This window comes from Carassius carassius, chromosome 8, assembly GCF_963082965.1.
Source record: "Carassius carassius chromosome 8, fCarCar2.1, whole genome shotgun sequence".
Taxonomy (NCBI): Eukaryota; Metazoa; Chordata; class Actinopteri; order Cypriniformes; family Cyprinidae; genus Carassius; species Carassius carassius.
The window spans coordinates 13,697,772-13,713,420 of NC_081762.1; the positions used below are offsets into that span (position 1 = coordinate 13,697,772).

The following is a 15,649-nucleotide window of genomic DNA, read 5'->3' on the forward strand; positions in this document are numbered from 1 at the left end:
AAGTGCACAAAGAATTGGTGTTGCATTTTCTTTGCTTTAGGACTGCGTTAAGTCATTTGATATCTATTCCATAGCTTCAACACACCAAAATATTTAGAACATTACAAAACAAATCCTGTCGCAAAACAAAGACATGGTCAATTTAAGAAGAAAGAAATACCATGGAAGAAGAAAAAAATTAACTGCCACTCTGGTAGCAGAACAAATTCTGTACATTTACTTCATAATCTGTTTTCTTCACATCTGTTGAACCGTCCTGTAGTACAGGGGTTTTCAAACTGTGGGTCGCGACCCACTTGTGGGTCACAGAATGGAACAAGGTGGGTCGCACAAAGTCACTTGGCTGCAGCTAAATTTGCGTTTCAATAAAAACACACACACACACTCACACAGTTCAGTCTAGGGCTGCACGAATGTGACGAGTGGGGCGGGGCCGAGAGCCGTGGAGTGATTGGGAAATGAGCGACACCTGCAACACTCACCGGTCTCGAGAACCCCGGAGGAGATAGGAAGTATACAAAAGAGGAGCGACGACAGTGAAGGACGAGAGAGGCCACTGGGTGGCGTCTGTACTTCCCGGTCAGAGAGCACCTGTCCATCAAAAGCTCACTATCCAATCAGAGTAGATCACTGTTAACACCACCCCCATGAGATGTTTGTGTCAAAACACCAAACGAAAAACTGCGAAACGTAAGCGAAATCTGTAGCAATGAATTCAGAATCCACGATTAGCGAAAACGAATCTTTGAAAAACATTAACAAAGAATGAAGCATATTTGAAGAGCCTGTTAAATTTGTGCGACTGAGTTAATTTTTTTTTCATTTTCATAGTGTTTTTCTTCTTTTGTAATGGCATATTTTTGATAGTTTCTGAAAAAGTTACGTTCAGTTTTATAAAGTTTCGTTCATTATTATTGAAACAAATGTAATTCCATAAGCAGGGCACAAATGCAGGATTAATTGTAACACTACAAGATTTAAACATTTCCACATAACAAAATGTACAAAAGTTCGCAATATTTCCTTGATGTATCATCTCTGTTTAGAGAAAAATTTGCCAAAGTTCAGAAGTCTTTTGAAGATATTGCTGAACATTTATTTAACCATCACAAAAATAAATATATATTTTTTTATTATTATTTAAAATGGGACACATCTGTTTATTATAATTTTTTACCAATTTCACAATTATTTTAATCTCAAAACTGTGTTAGATAGCTCTGCTTTGCTTCTCATGCTTTTCTAAATAAGTGTTGGATTGTGCTCCGTTCTCGCCGACACAAACGGAAGATCATGAATGCATTTTCTGCAACAAAACACAGCAGCGCAGATTACAGTTCACTAGAGTGAGCCTGCTTCACATTTTTATGGACACTACATATTTTAACGTCTGTAAACAAAAATTAAAACTGAAATATTAGTAGTGAAAATTTGTTATTTTTATTAAATACTTAATTTCTGTCATCAAACTTTTAAGATTAGGCTTAAAGTAATGTCAATCGTTTTCTTATTTTTTTATATATATATATTTTGGTGGGTCGTGAAATAGATTACACTTGTCTAGGTGGGTCGTAGAATGGAAAAGTTTGGGAACCACTGCTGTAGTAAACAGAGGCATCCTTCAGTGGCTTTTTAGCAGAAAAGCAGTTATTGCCATTTGATTGAACAGCCACATGAGAGTGTAATATCCGCAAATATACTTCTCTATCTGAAGCTTTTGAAGCCAAAAGAAGCTAAAATTATGCTCAGTGCAGTGCAGTTTTTTATTATTATTATTTTTTTCTTTTATGTACAGATCTCTCCAAAATGCAATTTTAAGATTTATTTACTACCTGTCTGCTTTCCAGGTGAGTCGTTGCCCTTGAGTACAGGAAATCAAATAACTATCAAGTTTACTACAGTTGGACCGGAAACTGCCAAAGGCTTTCATTTTGTCTACCAAGGTCAGTTTTCAGCTCTATCAAAAATATTTACTCTATTTATAAAGACTATTGAGAATATATTTTATACTTCCTGGTCAGTATTTCATATCTTGATTTCAAAACATAATTATTTCATAATTATATATATATATATATATATATATATATATATATATATATATATATATATATATTTTAGTGCAGTTGAATGTATCATAATGGTTTGCTGTAGCTTTTCTTTAATAAATGTGGCATGGAATATTCATTTTTTTTCCCCCAGGGTATTTAGCGTTTTTACAACGTTATTTTATTTTATCACTCTGCTTTCTGTATTATGTCATGCTGAACACTTCACTTTTTAAATGAAAGCAATAACTACACATTGTTTTAAAATCTTTATGGAGCCACACAGGACCTTGAAATGTAACGCCCTGTGTTTTTCTGCTTTAACCCTCACCCACACGTCTTAATTTTGGTACTTTGGGAGTCAATCGAACTGACTCATCTTCTAAGTGACTAAACAACAAGTCCAAAAACCTGTCTGGTCCAGTTTAATTATCATATTCTCCACCTTTTAGACTGATGAGGGTTTTTTGTCATTTAAGATACACAGTTATACAGTGTATGTGTTTGATTTAGTTTAGCAGTGATTTAAACTGCCATTTAAAAAGATATCTGTTATGTTTCAAGCAAAGGAAACCGGTTGAATCCAGAATTCTTTAGCAGGTCAAGGCCTGACATTTTCAAGTTGTGTTTGTTCCACTTACTGTGGATGGTAAGATAGTTTCCAATTCAGTTTTTCTAAAGGAAGATGATGTTTACATTGAATAAAGGTCTTACTCTAACCGATGCCTATGTTATTTATTTATTTTGGATTAAATCAATTTCTGCCGCTCTTCCACCTCAAAAGCATTGAACCACAGTCAAGTCGAAAACGAAAAAGCTCTCCTTTATGTTTCTATTTTACAATCCTGTCACAGCCGTACCAAGGACCAGTGCCACGCAGTGCAGCTCTGTTCCAGAGCCTCGTTTCGGCAAACGCATTGGCAACAACTTCGCTGTGGGCGCATCAGTGATGTTCGAGTGTAACCCGGGCTACACGCTCCACGGCTCCACTGCCATTCACTGTGAAACCGTACCTGATGCTCTGGCTCAGTGGAACGACACGTTGCCCACTTGCGTTGGTGAGTTCAAACCTCGTCAGACCCGGAGAGAGATGTACAATCGATGTGGTCTTTTGTTTTCACATTTCATTTGGCTGTGTAACCAAGCATAGTTAGCTGAATGATACATCACCCCAAAACAAAATGCAAGGTGAGCAGAGTTAATTAAGCAGATTTCGTTGCAGTTACCACTAGGAAACAGGCTGATGCTGACAAAGTGTCCCTGTGAAAGCCAAAATATCATGATACAAACAGACACCTCTTTAGCTGTTTACTCAAGTTTCAGAGTAATATAAAAGGTGTGAATTTAACAAGCCACCTCTCTCTGTTTTGCTTGATGGTCTCTCTGCTAGTATTTCTTTCTGTCTCACTGTAGATTTTGGATTGCTATGCAGATATATGGAGATAAATGTAGCAGTATGCTAAGACAAGGCTAATCAGCTAGGTAACTTGCGTGTTAAGCAGTCAGGCTAATCAGTTAGTGTCCTGTTGAAATAGCAGACTAGCTGTTTGGAATATATATATATATATATATATATATATATATATATATATATATATATATAATAAAAACTGTATATTATGTGATTTGTGGTGCAATTTAATTTATTATCAGGCACTGAATAGAGTACCTATTAAAGTTTCTTTCAGTCAATAGAACTCAAGGGTTTCCTGGATGTTTATGTTAGCAAACTATGATGTTGTTAATATACACTACTATTTAAACGGTTTCAGTGGGTAAATTATTGTAATGAATTTTCAGCACCAATTACTCCAGTTTTCAGTGTCACATGATACTTCAGAAATCGTTCTAATGTGCTGATTGGTGCTCAAACATTTTGTCTTATTTTCAGTGTTGAAAACAGCTGTGCTGCTTAATTATTTTTGTGGAACCCGTGACATTTAATGAATAGGGAGTTAAAAAGAACAGCATTTTTTAAAAACTTTTTACTACAATGTAAACTTTTGATCAATTAAATACTTGCTGAATAACGGTATTAACAATAAAATCTTTTAAACATTGGTATATATTATTCTATTATCCATTTAAATCTTATCTAAACAAAATCTGAAGTAAAACTTGTTTCCTCCAGTGTTTCAGTACAATAATATGATAACTAGTGTGTTTTTATGAGTTGCCACCAGACGTTCAAACAGTTGCCAAGACAGTCATAGTCTTTTTTTCTTTTTTCTTTTTTTCAGGAGCCACACCTTTGTTATGTTCAACCATGCTTATGTCAGACATCTGCTTTATCGTGTCACAGTTTGTTTTATTTCTCTGCTCATCTCTGTGTATTCTGCCTTAAAGGTCAGCGATCTGTGATACTTCACATGATTACCTGAGCACATGGTGCATTCTATATATCACTGGTTAAAAATGAATGACCCCAAAATTGCAGGGAAGTGAATTTGGTTAATAATTTAAGAACCTGGCACAGATATATTGAGCCCTGCTCCATATCTAGCCTCCCTGTTTCTACTCGCTCCCTGTCCCGCTCCATTTCTGCTTTTTTTTCCCCAGCACATCAACGTGGCACATCAATCAGGATGTCCCTACCTGCTCGTAGCTGTTTAAACAAAGTGATTGGCTTTGACCTCTAGATTATCCTCTTGTCCTTGACAGATAGCATCTTACCCAAGCATGGGATAACAAAGACAGTTCTGCCCTGCCAGAGTCAGATAGCAGTCTGTGCTTTGTTATTGACAGATCCAGTCTGTGGCTTCTAGTGCTGCTATAGACAATAGTTGGCAGCACTTCAGCAAACAGGAAAAAAATAGCTAAATCAGGCTTCTTCTGTGGCAGATATGAGACATTATTTCATTACATATCAATGCTACGTTGTGCTTTTTATAGGTTCTCCTGAAATCTAAATTCTGACATCATTGTCTTACCCTCAAGTTGTCCCAAATCAGTTTATTTCTTCTGTTGAACACTCTGCTGAAGAATGTTGGTAACCAAACAGTTGATGGTAGCCATTGACTTATTAAGCAAAAAAAATACCATGGCTACCTGTTTGGTCATCTTTGTATTTTGTGTTCAGCAGAAGAAACTCAAAAAGGTTTGGAACAACTTGAGGGTGCGTAAATGGTGACAGACTTTTCAAGAATCCTATCATATATCTATTATTTGTCATATACATCCATTGCTATATTTCTGTGCTATAATACAATGAAATTTTTCATCTCATTATAATTATTATTTTTTGTTTACCTAAATAAAAACTTAGTTGGAAGCTGATTACAGGATCATAGCAACACCTACTCAGTATCAGTTTTAAAAAACAAGTATATTTTTAAAGGCGGGAAGGCATCAAGGCCTAGTTGTGAGTAATCATACAGCAAAGCTAGCTTTGATTATTCATCAAAAGTTGCTTCTCTTTTGTACCTAGGTTGATGAATTCCTTCTATTTAATTGAAAGTTAAAGCTCATTGTGACACACTTTCCTGTCTTTTGATTCATCGTTGCAGTGCCTTGCGGAGGGATACTGACGATGCGTAAGGGGACCATTTTGTCCCCGGGTTACCCGGAACCCTACGATAACAATCTCAACTGTGTGTGGAAGGTGTCTGTTCCTGAGGGAGCTGGAATCCAAGTGAGTGGAGGAGCTTGTTTGAAGTTCCTCAAATTAAATGTTTCAGACAAGAAGTGTCAGTGATGGAAAAGTTTAAACTACAATAAAGGGAATTCTTAATGTCTAATTAATTATGCATAAAGGCAATGTTTAATTTAGAAATGATGGCGAGTACAGTTCTACAAACTTCAGTGGCAGTCTGTTTCTTCACTTTCCCTGTTTTTTTCTGATCGTAGTAATTTTGTTGGAGCATTGAGAGTGTTTATTGAATTCTCACATATTGTTTACACTGCACCCAAGCAACATGTTGCAGCTCATCCAAATACAAAAAAAAAAATCACTCTCATTGTGTATTGTAATCAAGGAAGCTGTCTGCACTAGAAGCATCTGTTGCAGTGTGCCTTGACTTCTGTTGACAGTTGCCCAGTTTCTATTTTTAATACTGCATTAAATTAATATTCTTAATGTGGATTTGTTTGCTAATAATATTCTTCAGTATATATTTAAATGACCTTTCACAATTATGTCAAAGCCATTTAAAGTCTCTGTCCTTCGAATTCTAACTATGTGTTGTAGCAACCATTGTATCGAAACACACCTATACTTCTGTTCAGAATTTGGGGTCAGTGATAGTAACAGTAATATTGTAAAATATTATTACAATTTAAAATAACTGTCCGTTTTAATTTATAATTTTTTTTTTATATATATATATATTTGTGTAAAGTTTTTAACGGTGGTGTATGTGTCAACCATATGATTACCTGTACGATTTTATTTTAGATTTACTCTTCCTGTAGCTTTTTTCTTACTCATTTGCTTGCTTTATTTATAAATCAGATCCAAGTTGTGAGTTTTGCCACGGAACATAACTGGGATTCTCTGGATTTCTATGATGGCGCAGACAACAATGCACCCAGACTGGGCAGCTATTCAGGTGAGGGTCCAGCTACTGGAAAATACATACTTTTCCCTGTTATGAGATTGATATCTCTTGCCTGCACATACATATTTTCTTTCACTCCAGAGGACTCTCATCGTTATATAGAAGGGATTCCCAAACTTTTTTTTCCCCCAGCTTTTACAACATTGTAATATTTTAATATTTAATATTTCCACACTTTAACAAAACAGTTAATGGTCACAGGACATGCAGGTAAACAAATAAGATATTTCACATTTTTGTATGTTTTATTTATATTTTTATTTTTTAAATTTAACATCATATTTAACAATTCATAAGCTCACGAGTTTGGAGGTTTAAAATATGGATTAGAAATAGACTAAAGATTGGACTAGTGTTGCTGTGGATAGAGGTAATTTTTGTAATCATAAGTAATGCAGTTGGTTGCACAGCATCCCCTGGTGAACATAATTATTCTAAAATATCTCACGGCTGATTGCCATTATTGACCAATTAGAATCAAGTATTCCAGAAAACCGTATAATAAGCTTGTGTTATTCAGGTCTTAATATACATTACAGGAATATTACATTAGGAGTAATGGAATGCCTCTATCCAAACAAAATGATCTTTGCTCTTAGTCTTTACCAAAAATGAATTAAAATGAAAACATCAGAGATTCCTCGCCAGAACTTGATATCATTAATTGAGTCACACCATGAAGAAAGTCAATCGTTTGTAATTTTTGGAGCCAGGAAACTTGGAGGCACATCATGCTGTTTTTGGCTAGCTAATTAATTGCTATGTCTGGCAGCACATCTAATGGGCACTGCACCTCACCACTCAGCACTTTATTTGTTTGTAAACAGTGCGGCCAGAAAAAGTGTACTGATGCTAACAACTTGTCATTGCTGAGCCCTGATGGCTTAATGGATCTTCTTGTCATCAAGAGATGGTGTACAGTGTTTGGAACAGTGTTTCTGGATTTTTGCTGGAGGATGGGAAACACTGCTTTATTGTGTCCTGTTGGGAACTGTGACTGTCTTGCTTTCAGGGACAGTCAAGGTTTTTATGGCTGCACTGCGGGAGCAGTAATTGAGATGATTCCAGCAGCTCAGAAGCTGACCTAAGAGTTTAACTGAACAGCAGGAAATATTTAAAACAGTGAGGGTACAGTGTCACAATACAGATGTTAACAAGTGTACCAAAACTTTTTATCACAGCCAGTGCTTTAAGTGGGCCGGTACGCACCGGTACTCAGTACCGCCACTTCCAAATATAGCTCTTGAGCGTACCGCCACCTCTCCGTGCGCCCAGAACGTGCTTTTTGCATACCGGTACGCTCATTTGGACATCTGTTTTAATAGAGGTTTTAATCTTTTGCCTGCGCTGCCGCTTTTCAGAGTGCCCTTCACAATGCAAGCTTCCTAATTCGTCCCACCGAGAGCAGTGACTACATTACCCATACACCCTTGAGTTTTACAAGTGAAAAGCGAATTCGTCGCTTTGGCCGCTGTCAGTAACAACTCAACGTGGTCGGAGAGGATGTGTAAAACGTGCACACTCAGCTCAGTAAAAATTCAAATACAGTGAACAACACTTAATATGTTCTCCTGGCTTCAGACTCTGAGTACGAAAACAACACAGTCAGAATCAGATGACTCGCTGGCTGACACCTCACCAAACCTGAATGGTATCGCTGAAGGTCAGACGCAAGCTAATGAAGTATTGCAGTAGCTCTTTCAGGTAGGGTGACCAGACGTCCCGAAAAATTCGGGACAGTCCCGAAAATTCGGGACAGTCCCGAAAATTCGGGACAGTCCCGAAATCTAAACTGTTGTCCTGAATCCCGAATCTGGCCCTAATTGTCCCGAAAATTATACTAAAGCAAAATCTTGAGTAGTTATTGTCTGATAAACATTAAAAACTGTCTGCGGAGGTTGAGTCGTCCTGCAACCAGCCCCCGCTGGCTGCTCATTGGCTGCCGCATCTTTTTTCTAAGTATTAAAAAAATACCGTAGGCGGCTAGGCACAAATTTAGATAATTCATTTATCTAATTAATCTATATGCACAAAGACAATACAACCTTTTTGTCCCCTTTTTGTTTTAAAGCTTGATGAAGAGAGCGCAAGTTGCTGCAGCTGCAAGGAGGACAGTGATGCACGCATACAGGAGTGATTGACAGTTCGTGGCACTGTGTACAAAAAATACGTTTAAGCTCATTAGCGTTAGCGTTACAGAAAGGTCTGCTTTACGCACTGTTACAACAGTCATTGTTTTTTTGTTTTTTTTTACAATGTCATTTGAGTTCATGATTTTAATGTTGTTGTTTCTTGTGGCAGACTAAATAGTAATGACAGACGGTTGATCTTTGAATAAAAATGTGTTTAGTTAAGGTTTGAAATTCATTATCTTTTATTATAGGCTACGAAGTCTAATATCATAAGCCCCCCATCCCGTCACCCAAGACCGCAGACACCTTTTTTCAAAATCCTTTTGCACATTTTATTTATGTTCAGTAGCTCTTTCTAGCTCAAGCAAATCCACAAACTAATAAAAGGATTTATTATTTTTTGTAAGATCGTCTGTTGACTGCTGTATATAAAAACCCTTCAATATAGTTTGTTACCTCAAGGGATGAGGGGAGTCATCAAAAAAAAAAAAACTATATATATATAGGCTATAATAGAGTACCAGCACCTCTTTTGGGCCACTTAAAGCACTGATCACAGCATGGACATTTAAGATGTTCCCATAATAAAAGTCTTTTGGTATGCTCAAAATGTCTTTGCTTGGTAATCCACTTTATCTGTTTCTTATTTCAACCCTAGCTAATGTGATTTTGACTGCAAAAGTAAAGAATTGCAGCTTTTCATAATCTTCTGCTGTCCACTGCATACATAACACAGTTTCTTCTTTATCAGGAACCACCATTCCTCAGCTCCTGAATAGCACATCTAACAACCTCTACCTGAACTTTGTGTCAGACATCAGTGTGTCAGCAGCAGGCTTCCATCTGGAATACACAGGTACGACACAACAGCAGCGTAACAACAGTACTCTATTGATTCCTTTCAAATGACCGAGTCCAACAGGGCACTAAATTTTCTGTGCAAGTAATGTGTATTGGATGAATTAATGAATGGATAGATGGATAGACAAATTAAAATATGGGTGGATGGATGGACAAATAGATGGATAGATGGACCAATGGCAGATAAACAGGCACAGTAGATAGACACAATACAAAGACAGACTCACAGCTGGGTGGATGGACAAACTGAAGGATGGATGGACAAATGGCAGAATGCCAGGTATAATAGAAAGAGACTCATGAATAGATGGATGGATGGACAAATGGTTGGATGGACAATAGAAAGGCACAATAGAAAGAGAGTCACGGATAGATGGATGGATAGACGGACAGGCATATGGACAGATGGCTGGACAAATGACAGATAGACAGGCACAATAGAAAGACAGACACATGGATGTATAGGATGGATGGATGGATGGACAAATTGCCGATAGACAGGCACAATAGAAAGACAAGACTGGTGGATGGATGTAGGGACAAATGACAGATATGAATAGATAAAAGGATGGATAGAGGGACAAATGACAGACAAGCACAATAGATAGATACAATATAAAGACTCGCGGATGGATGGATGATGGATGGATGGACAAATGGCAGAAAGACATGTACATTAGATAGACACAATAGAAAGATGGATGGACAGACAAATGGACATGGATGGACAAAAGGACTGATAGATGAATGGATGGATGGATGAATGGATGGACAGACAAATAGACATGGATGGAGAGATAAAAAATGGAGGAGGGATAGTTAGCAGATAGACAGGCACAATAGATAGACACAATAGAAAGACAGACTTGTGGATGGATGGACTGATGGATGGATTGACAAACACAAGAGGCAGTGAAGGATGGATGGATAGATAGATACAACAGATAGAAATCAAAGGGGAGAATGGCAATGAAAAAAGAGGAGGTCCCAGCCAATAGATATATTTTTATATCAGAATTTGGCAAAATGATCTGTATGGCTGCAGAGCCAGATGTCCACATTTACATCCATAAAATAATTAGCCAGAAAACAGTCCTTCTAACCACGTTTTCATATACCAGCACACCAAATGCTCACAGGCTTGCTGAAATACATCCTTTTAGGAGTTCGGAAACCTAAAGTCTTTTGCACACAGCAGCTGTCAGTGGTATTCTGTGGTGATTTTTTTTATATATCAGATGATTGCAGCGGTTTTGTGTGTTTACAGCTATTGGCCTAGATACATGTCCAGAGCCTCAGACTCCAACCTATGGGATTAAAGTAGGGGATCGATACATGGTGGGAGATGTTGTCATGTTCCAGTGTGAGCAAGGATATTCTTTACAGGTGAGGCCAATATGTAGTTTAAAACATACAGTGCATCTGACTTATTTTTTACATTGATCACTTCTTCGTAAACAGCTTTGTCATATATTCCTGCTAGCACAGTATTTGTGATTTGAAAATATTGATCTGTTTTGTTTTCATCTAGGGAAATGCTCATATCACATGTATGCCTGGACCAGTGAGGAGGTGGAATTATCCAGTACCTCTTTGCCTTGGTAAGGTCTTATGAAATGGATTGTGGAAGATTGTGTTTCCCAGTTTCAGATTCCCTTTCATCAGCAGTTGAATAAAAGGCTGTAGGATGGGTTATGTGAGCTTAGCCTGAAATTTGATTCATCATGTCCAGAGGTGGGTAGTAACGAGTTACATTTACTTCGTTACATTTACTTGAGTAATTTTTTGGGGTAACGAATACTTTTCGGAGTATATTTAAAGATGGGTACTTTATACTCTTACTTGAGTAAATTTTGGGGGAAAAATCTGTACTTTTACTTCGTTACTGTGGGCGACGCTCCTGTCGTTACTTTATCTTAATGCAATAAATGTTATAATGCTTCAGTTTATTCCAAACGCGCCGTCTACTTTTCTCTGGGCAATGAGCGATGCCCATTCGCGAATGATTCATTCTTTTGAGTCAATTCTGTTCAAAGGCTTGATCAAACCAATTGGCAAACGAGTGAATTGGTTCATGAATCAGTTTGAATGAGTCGTTCAGTTCCCTGCCGCACGCGCTGAGTTGTAACGTTTAAGAACAGAAAGAGCGTTGAAAACGTGGCTGGAACTGCACTGAATTGAAATCTGCAAAGGTTATTATTTGCTAGCGATGGAGATCCTTATTAGATGAACACCGCATGTGCTGTCTACTGTTTAACAGGTAATAACTTGGGCTACATTCGATTACAGTACACCATACCACTGTGACATTAGTTTGTTGTACGTGTGTGGCTTATAACAGAGGGGAGTCAAGTTGAATGCAGCTTCCAAAAGACAAAAAATAGCCGATTAAGATTTTATTAATTTTAATACAATCACACTGGTGCAAGTACGTTCAGCGAGTCATTTTATCAGCTGCTAAATTCAGATCTGTGATTGCTTGCTGGCGCTTAGCCAGAGATAGATGCGTTTATACAGCGCTGCGCATTATAACAAATCACACATGATTCTTTTGAGCTTATTAAAGCATTGGCCAATCAGAGGTGTTCAGATGAGTCATCGCTAAAATGCCGGTGCTTCCTTCACTCGCTCACTGACTGAATACCTCTTTCTGGCGAATTCTCTAGCAGGAACAACAAAGTGCAGATGTGTGTACGAATCTTTAATTAAGATATTGATTTCACAGTGTTAACAGTTTCAGTGATTTTAATGGGAGTTTCTGAGAGTGATTGAAATCTAGACTGTCAGTGAAAATTATCTTTAATAATGTAAATGTTATTTGCTCTCTTTCTGAACAATGAAAGATTAGTAGCAATATTTATATCACATTAACTTTCAATGTTAAATTCACATTTAATATAAAGTCAGTCGTATTAAAAATATGTTATGGCATGACACCTATATCTGTTACTTAAGTAAACAGACAGGGTTTTATAATAAATTACATAAATTGGAGTAAAGGCTGATGAAATATATACATTTATACACGCACACATACATTACATACATTTTATCTATATATCTAAATAAAAATAGGCTCAGTATATATGACCCAAAGTAACTAGTAACTAACTACTTGAGTAGATTTTTTATCCGATACTCTTTTACTCTTACTCAAGTAACTATTCAAGACTAGTACTTTTACTTTTACTTGAGTAAATATTTCTAGAAGTACTTTTACTTTTACTTGAGTACAGTTTTTGGGTACTCTACCCACCTCTGATCATGTCCACCTAAATTCTTCTCCTGTCCCAGTAGGTTTTATTTAATTCCATTCCTAAAATGCAGAGTGTGGCAGAGTTTTCGATCACACTATAGAATATTGTGATGGATTATTTGGTGTTTATTTATGGGGCCGTTTTTAAAGTGAAAGCCAACTAGAGCCTTTATGTTTCAGTGTTTGCATTCATTTTTCAACTGTTTTGGCCTCAGCCAAGCTGAAAATTCTGAAATACCCAGCTTAATAATTTACCACCCAGCTGCTCGTACACATTCTGAATGCAAGACTTTTTTAACACTCCTTTCCGGGTGCTTTCTGCTCAACTCAGAGGGCAAAGACATCTCTAAGCCTGAGTTACATGAGTACAGTTTTTGTCACTGCCAAAACCTTTTTCCAAATAAATATCAAGCTTTTTTTAACACAAACATGACCAGTAAAGCATTTAGATACACTTGTTTTTCAACAACGTAATAATCTGTGAATTGTTTGATTCTTGCTGTTATTTTAAGGAAGATACAGCAAAGACTATAGAATACCCAAGACGTGACACTTGAATCGTTTTGAACAGGGAAAAATGCAACGCTTAATATGACTGCTCAATCGCAGGAAGCCACGCCTTCTGAATGAAAGAGCCAATCACTAATCGGTAAAGTCAGTGTGTTACTGCAGCTTCCGTTAGAAGTCCCCGTTGCTATAGAAACAGTCAGTGCTCCGGGACGTGCACTCAGGACTGAGCTTGCGTACTGGCTGATCTAGCCTGAAAAAAAAAACTTTTTATAACACTATCTGAGCAAAAGAAACAACATTTATGACACAGTGGTTGACCGATTTCATTGGTAATTTCAAATATAAAATTTAATTGTAAGCTTAGTGAACAGTTTTCGAGAATTTGATGTTCCCCACTCAAAGTGATAGGAGCTGCACTTGCATGCCCGCTTAGTGACATGACTTGCCTTAAAGGGACTTTGGTTACAGTCATGGTTCACAAACATATATTTAGAAGGAAAACAAAACATCAGCTGTGATGAAAAATGTAAATCTTGGCTAAACAATGGGGCCAGAGTATCCCTTAGTACAGCTGACATTTTGCCCGTCTGTAAAATGTAAAGAGCAGAAATTATCAGTCTGGTCAAGGATTTGTATGTGTTCGCGGAGGATGCACTGTTCTCCATCTTCTCCTTGTGAAATGCCAAGCTGATGGGCCAGACATTTCTCTCCCTTTCACTGCATCATCCTATCCTGTTTATAGCCAGCAGTGTGGCCAGCAGGCTTTCCTACAAGACCAAGTTTGTGTCTTTTTCCTCAGATCAGTTCATCACTGATCAAGGGCACCTTGTTTATCTTTTATATTGCTTTGGCTCATGTTTGAGTTGGCTATCCGTTGACCTGCCCAATTCCCTTTGCATCCTGTTTGAAAGAAGTTGGAAGGAAGTTTCTACTACTGATACATGCAGTAACATTGTCCAGCTCTCCTGTGTCAAAACGTACTCGGTTACTAACGTAACCTCGGTTCTCTCTAGAAGAGGGAACGAGTACTGCGTCTTAGCTAAGACGCTACGGGAAAAGTCTCTTTTCACGATATACTGAAGCAAAAAATTATCCTTAATTTTGAATTTTTGTAAAGCGCATTTGCAGCAGCACACAGCCATAGGCGAGACGGCTCGCTCGCTTATTGGCTGCTCTGCGGCAACTGCACAGCCTATCGAGCGCAGGCTGATGCAACATCAGACCAATAAGGGTGCTTCGCGCCCTTCATGCCACTTCCCGCCAAAACGGGTGTGGCCCAACCCTATAAGAGGAGCTCGAAAAGGCTGACTCACCTGATTTATTTCATCGCCGAAGCGAACCAGAGTGAATCGTATGCACGGCAGAGAACGCAGTACTCGTTCCCTCTTCTAGAGAGAACCAAGGTTACGTTAGTAACCGAGTACGTTCTCTTACGAGAGCTCTCTCGTACTGCGTCTTAGCTAAGACGCCAGGGGAACCCCATGTAAAACGCCGTGCGCGCAGGGATCACACACCAATAAACCTGAAGCAACGCCCAGGATTTACAGTGCACAGTCACCCGAGGGACTCACAGAGAGTCCAGGACAGGAGGGGGGGAAGGGCAATAACCTGAGCCCGAAACGGCGTGTTGAGGGACTTCGGCACATATCCAACAGCTCCTGTAGGAAGGAGAGAACCTCCGTCACCTCACAACTAAGGGGTGAACATCCCCGAGCTGTGCACCAGCTGGAGAACACCGACCACTTCGAGGCATACAGCCGTCGTGTCGACGGAGCTCTAGCCTGAGTGACGGTATTTAGCACTCCCACTGAGAGATCAGCAGGTAACCGTTGAGCGCCCACACATGGAGGGACCACAACTCCGGTTGAGGGTGCCAAATCGAGCCCCTGGCCTGCGAGAGGAGGTCCCTCCTCAACGGCACTGGCCACGGGGCGATGTCTGCTAACTGCATCAAATCTGGGAACCATGGTTGGTTCTTCCAAAAAGGTGCTACAAGCAGTATTGAACATCTTGTTTCTCTCACCCGTTCTATAACCTGCGGAAGGAAGGAGACGGGAGGGAAAACATAAAGCGGGCAGTACGGCCATCTCCGTGACAGCGCGCTTTCGTTCTTGGAAAAGAACGCGGGGCAGTGAGCGATTTTGTGGGACGCGAAGAGGTCCACCTCCACCCTGCCAAATCTCTCCCACAACAGCCGGACAGTTTGCGGGTGTAGAGACCATTCGCCCGTGGGAATGTTGTCTCTGGACAGCCTGTCTGGACCCAGATTCTGTAGCCCAGGCACAT

At 38.8% G+C, this 15,649-nt stretch overlaps 1 protein-coding gene across 1 annotated transcript in view; it reads left to right on the forward strand.

The window, feature by feature from the left end:
- csmd3b (CUB and Sushi multiple domains 3b) overlaps positions 1–15,649 on the forward strand; it is a 423,699-nt gene that overhangs the window by 333,450 nt on the left and 74,600 nt on the right. The window contains exons 33-39 of the mRNA XM_059556241.1: positions 1,848–1,943; positions 2,903–3,106; positions 5,555–5,679; positions 6,499–6,595; positions 9,488–9,592; positions 10,865–10,983; positions 11,129–11,198. Coding sequence (XP_059412224.1) covers positions 1,848–1,943; positions 2,903–3,106; positions 5,555–5,679; positions 6,499–6,595; positions 9,488–9,592; positions 10,865–10,983; positions 11,129–11,198 — 816 coding nt within the window. The remainder of the gene's footprint in view (positions 1–1,847; positions 1,944–2,902; positions 3,107–5,554; positions 5,680–6,498; positions 6,596–9,487; positions 9,593–10,864; positions 10,984–11,128; positions 11,199–15,649) is intronic.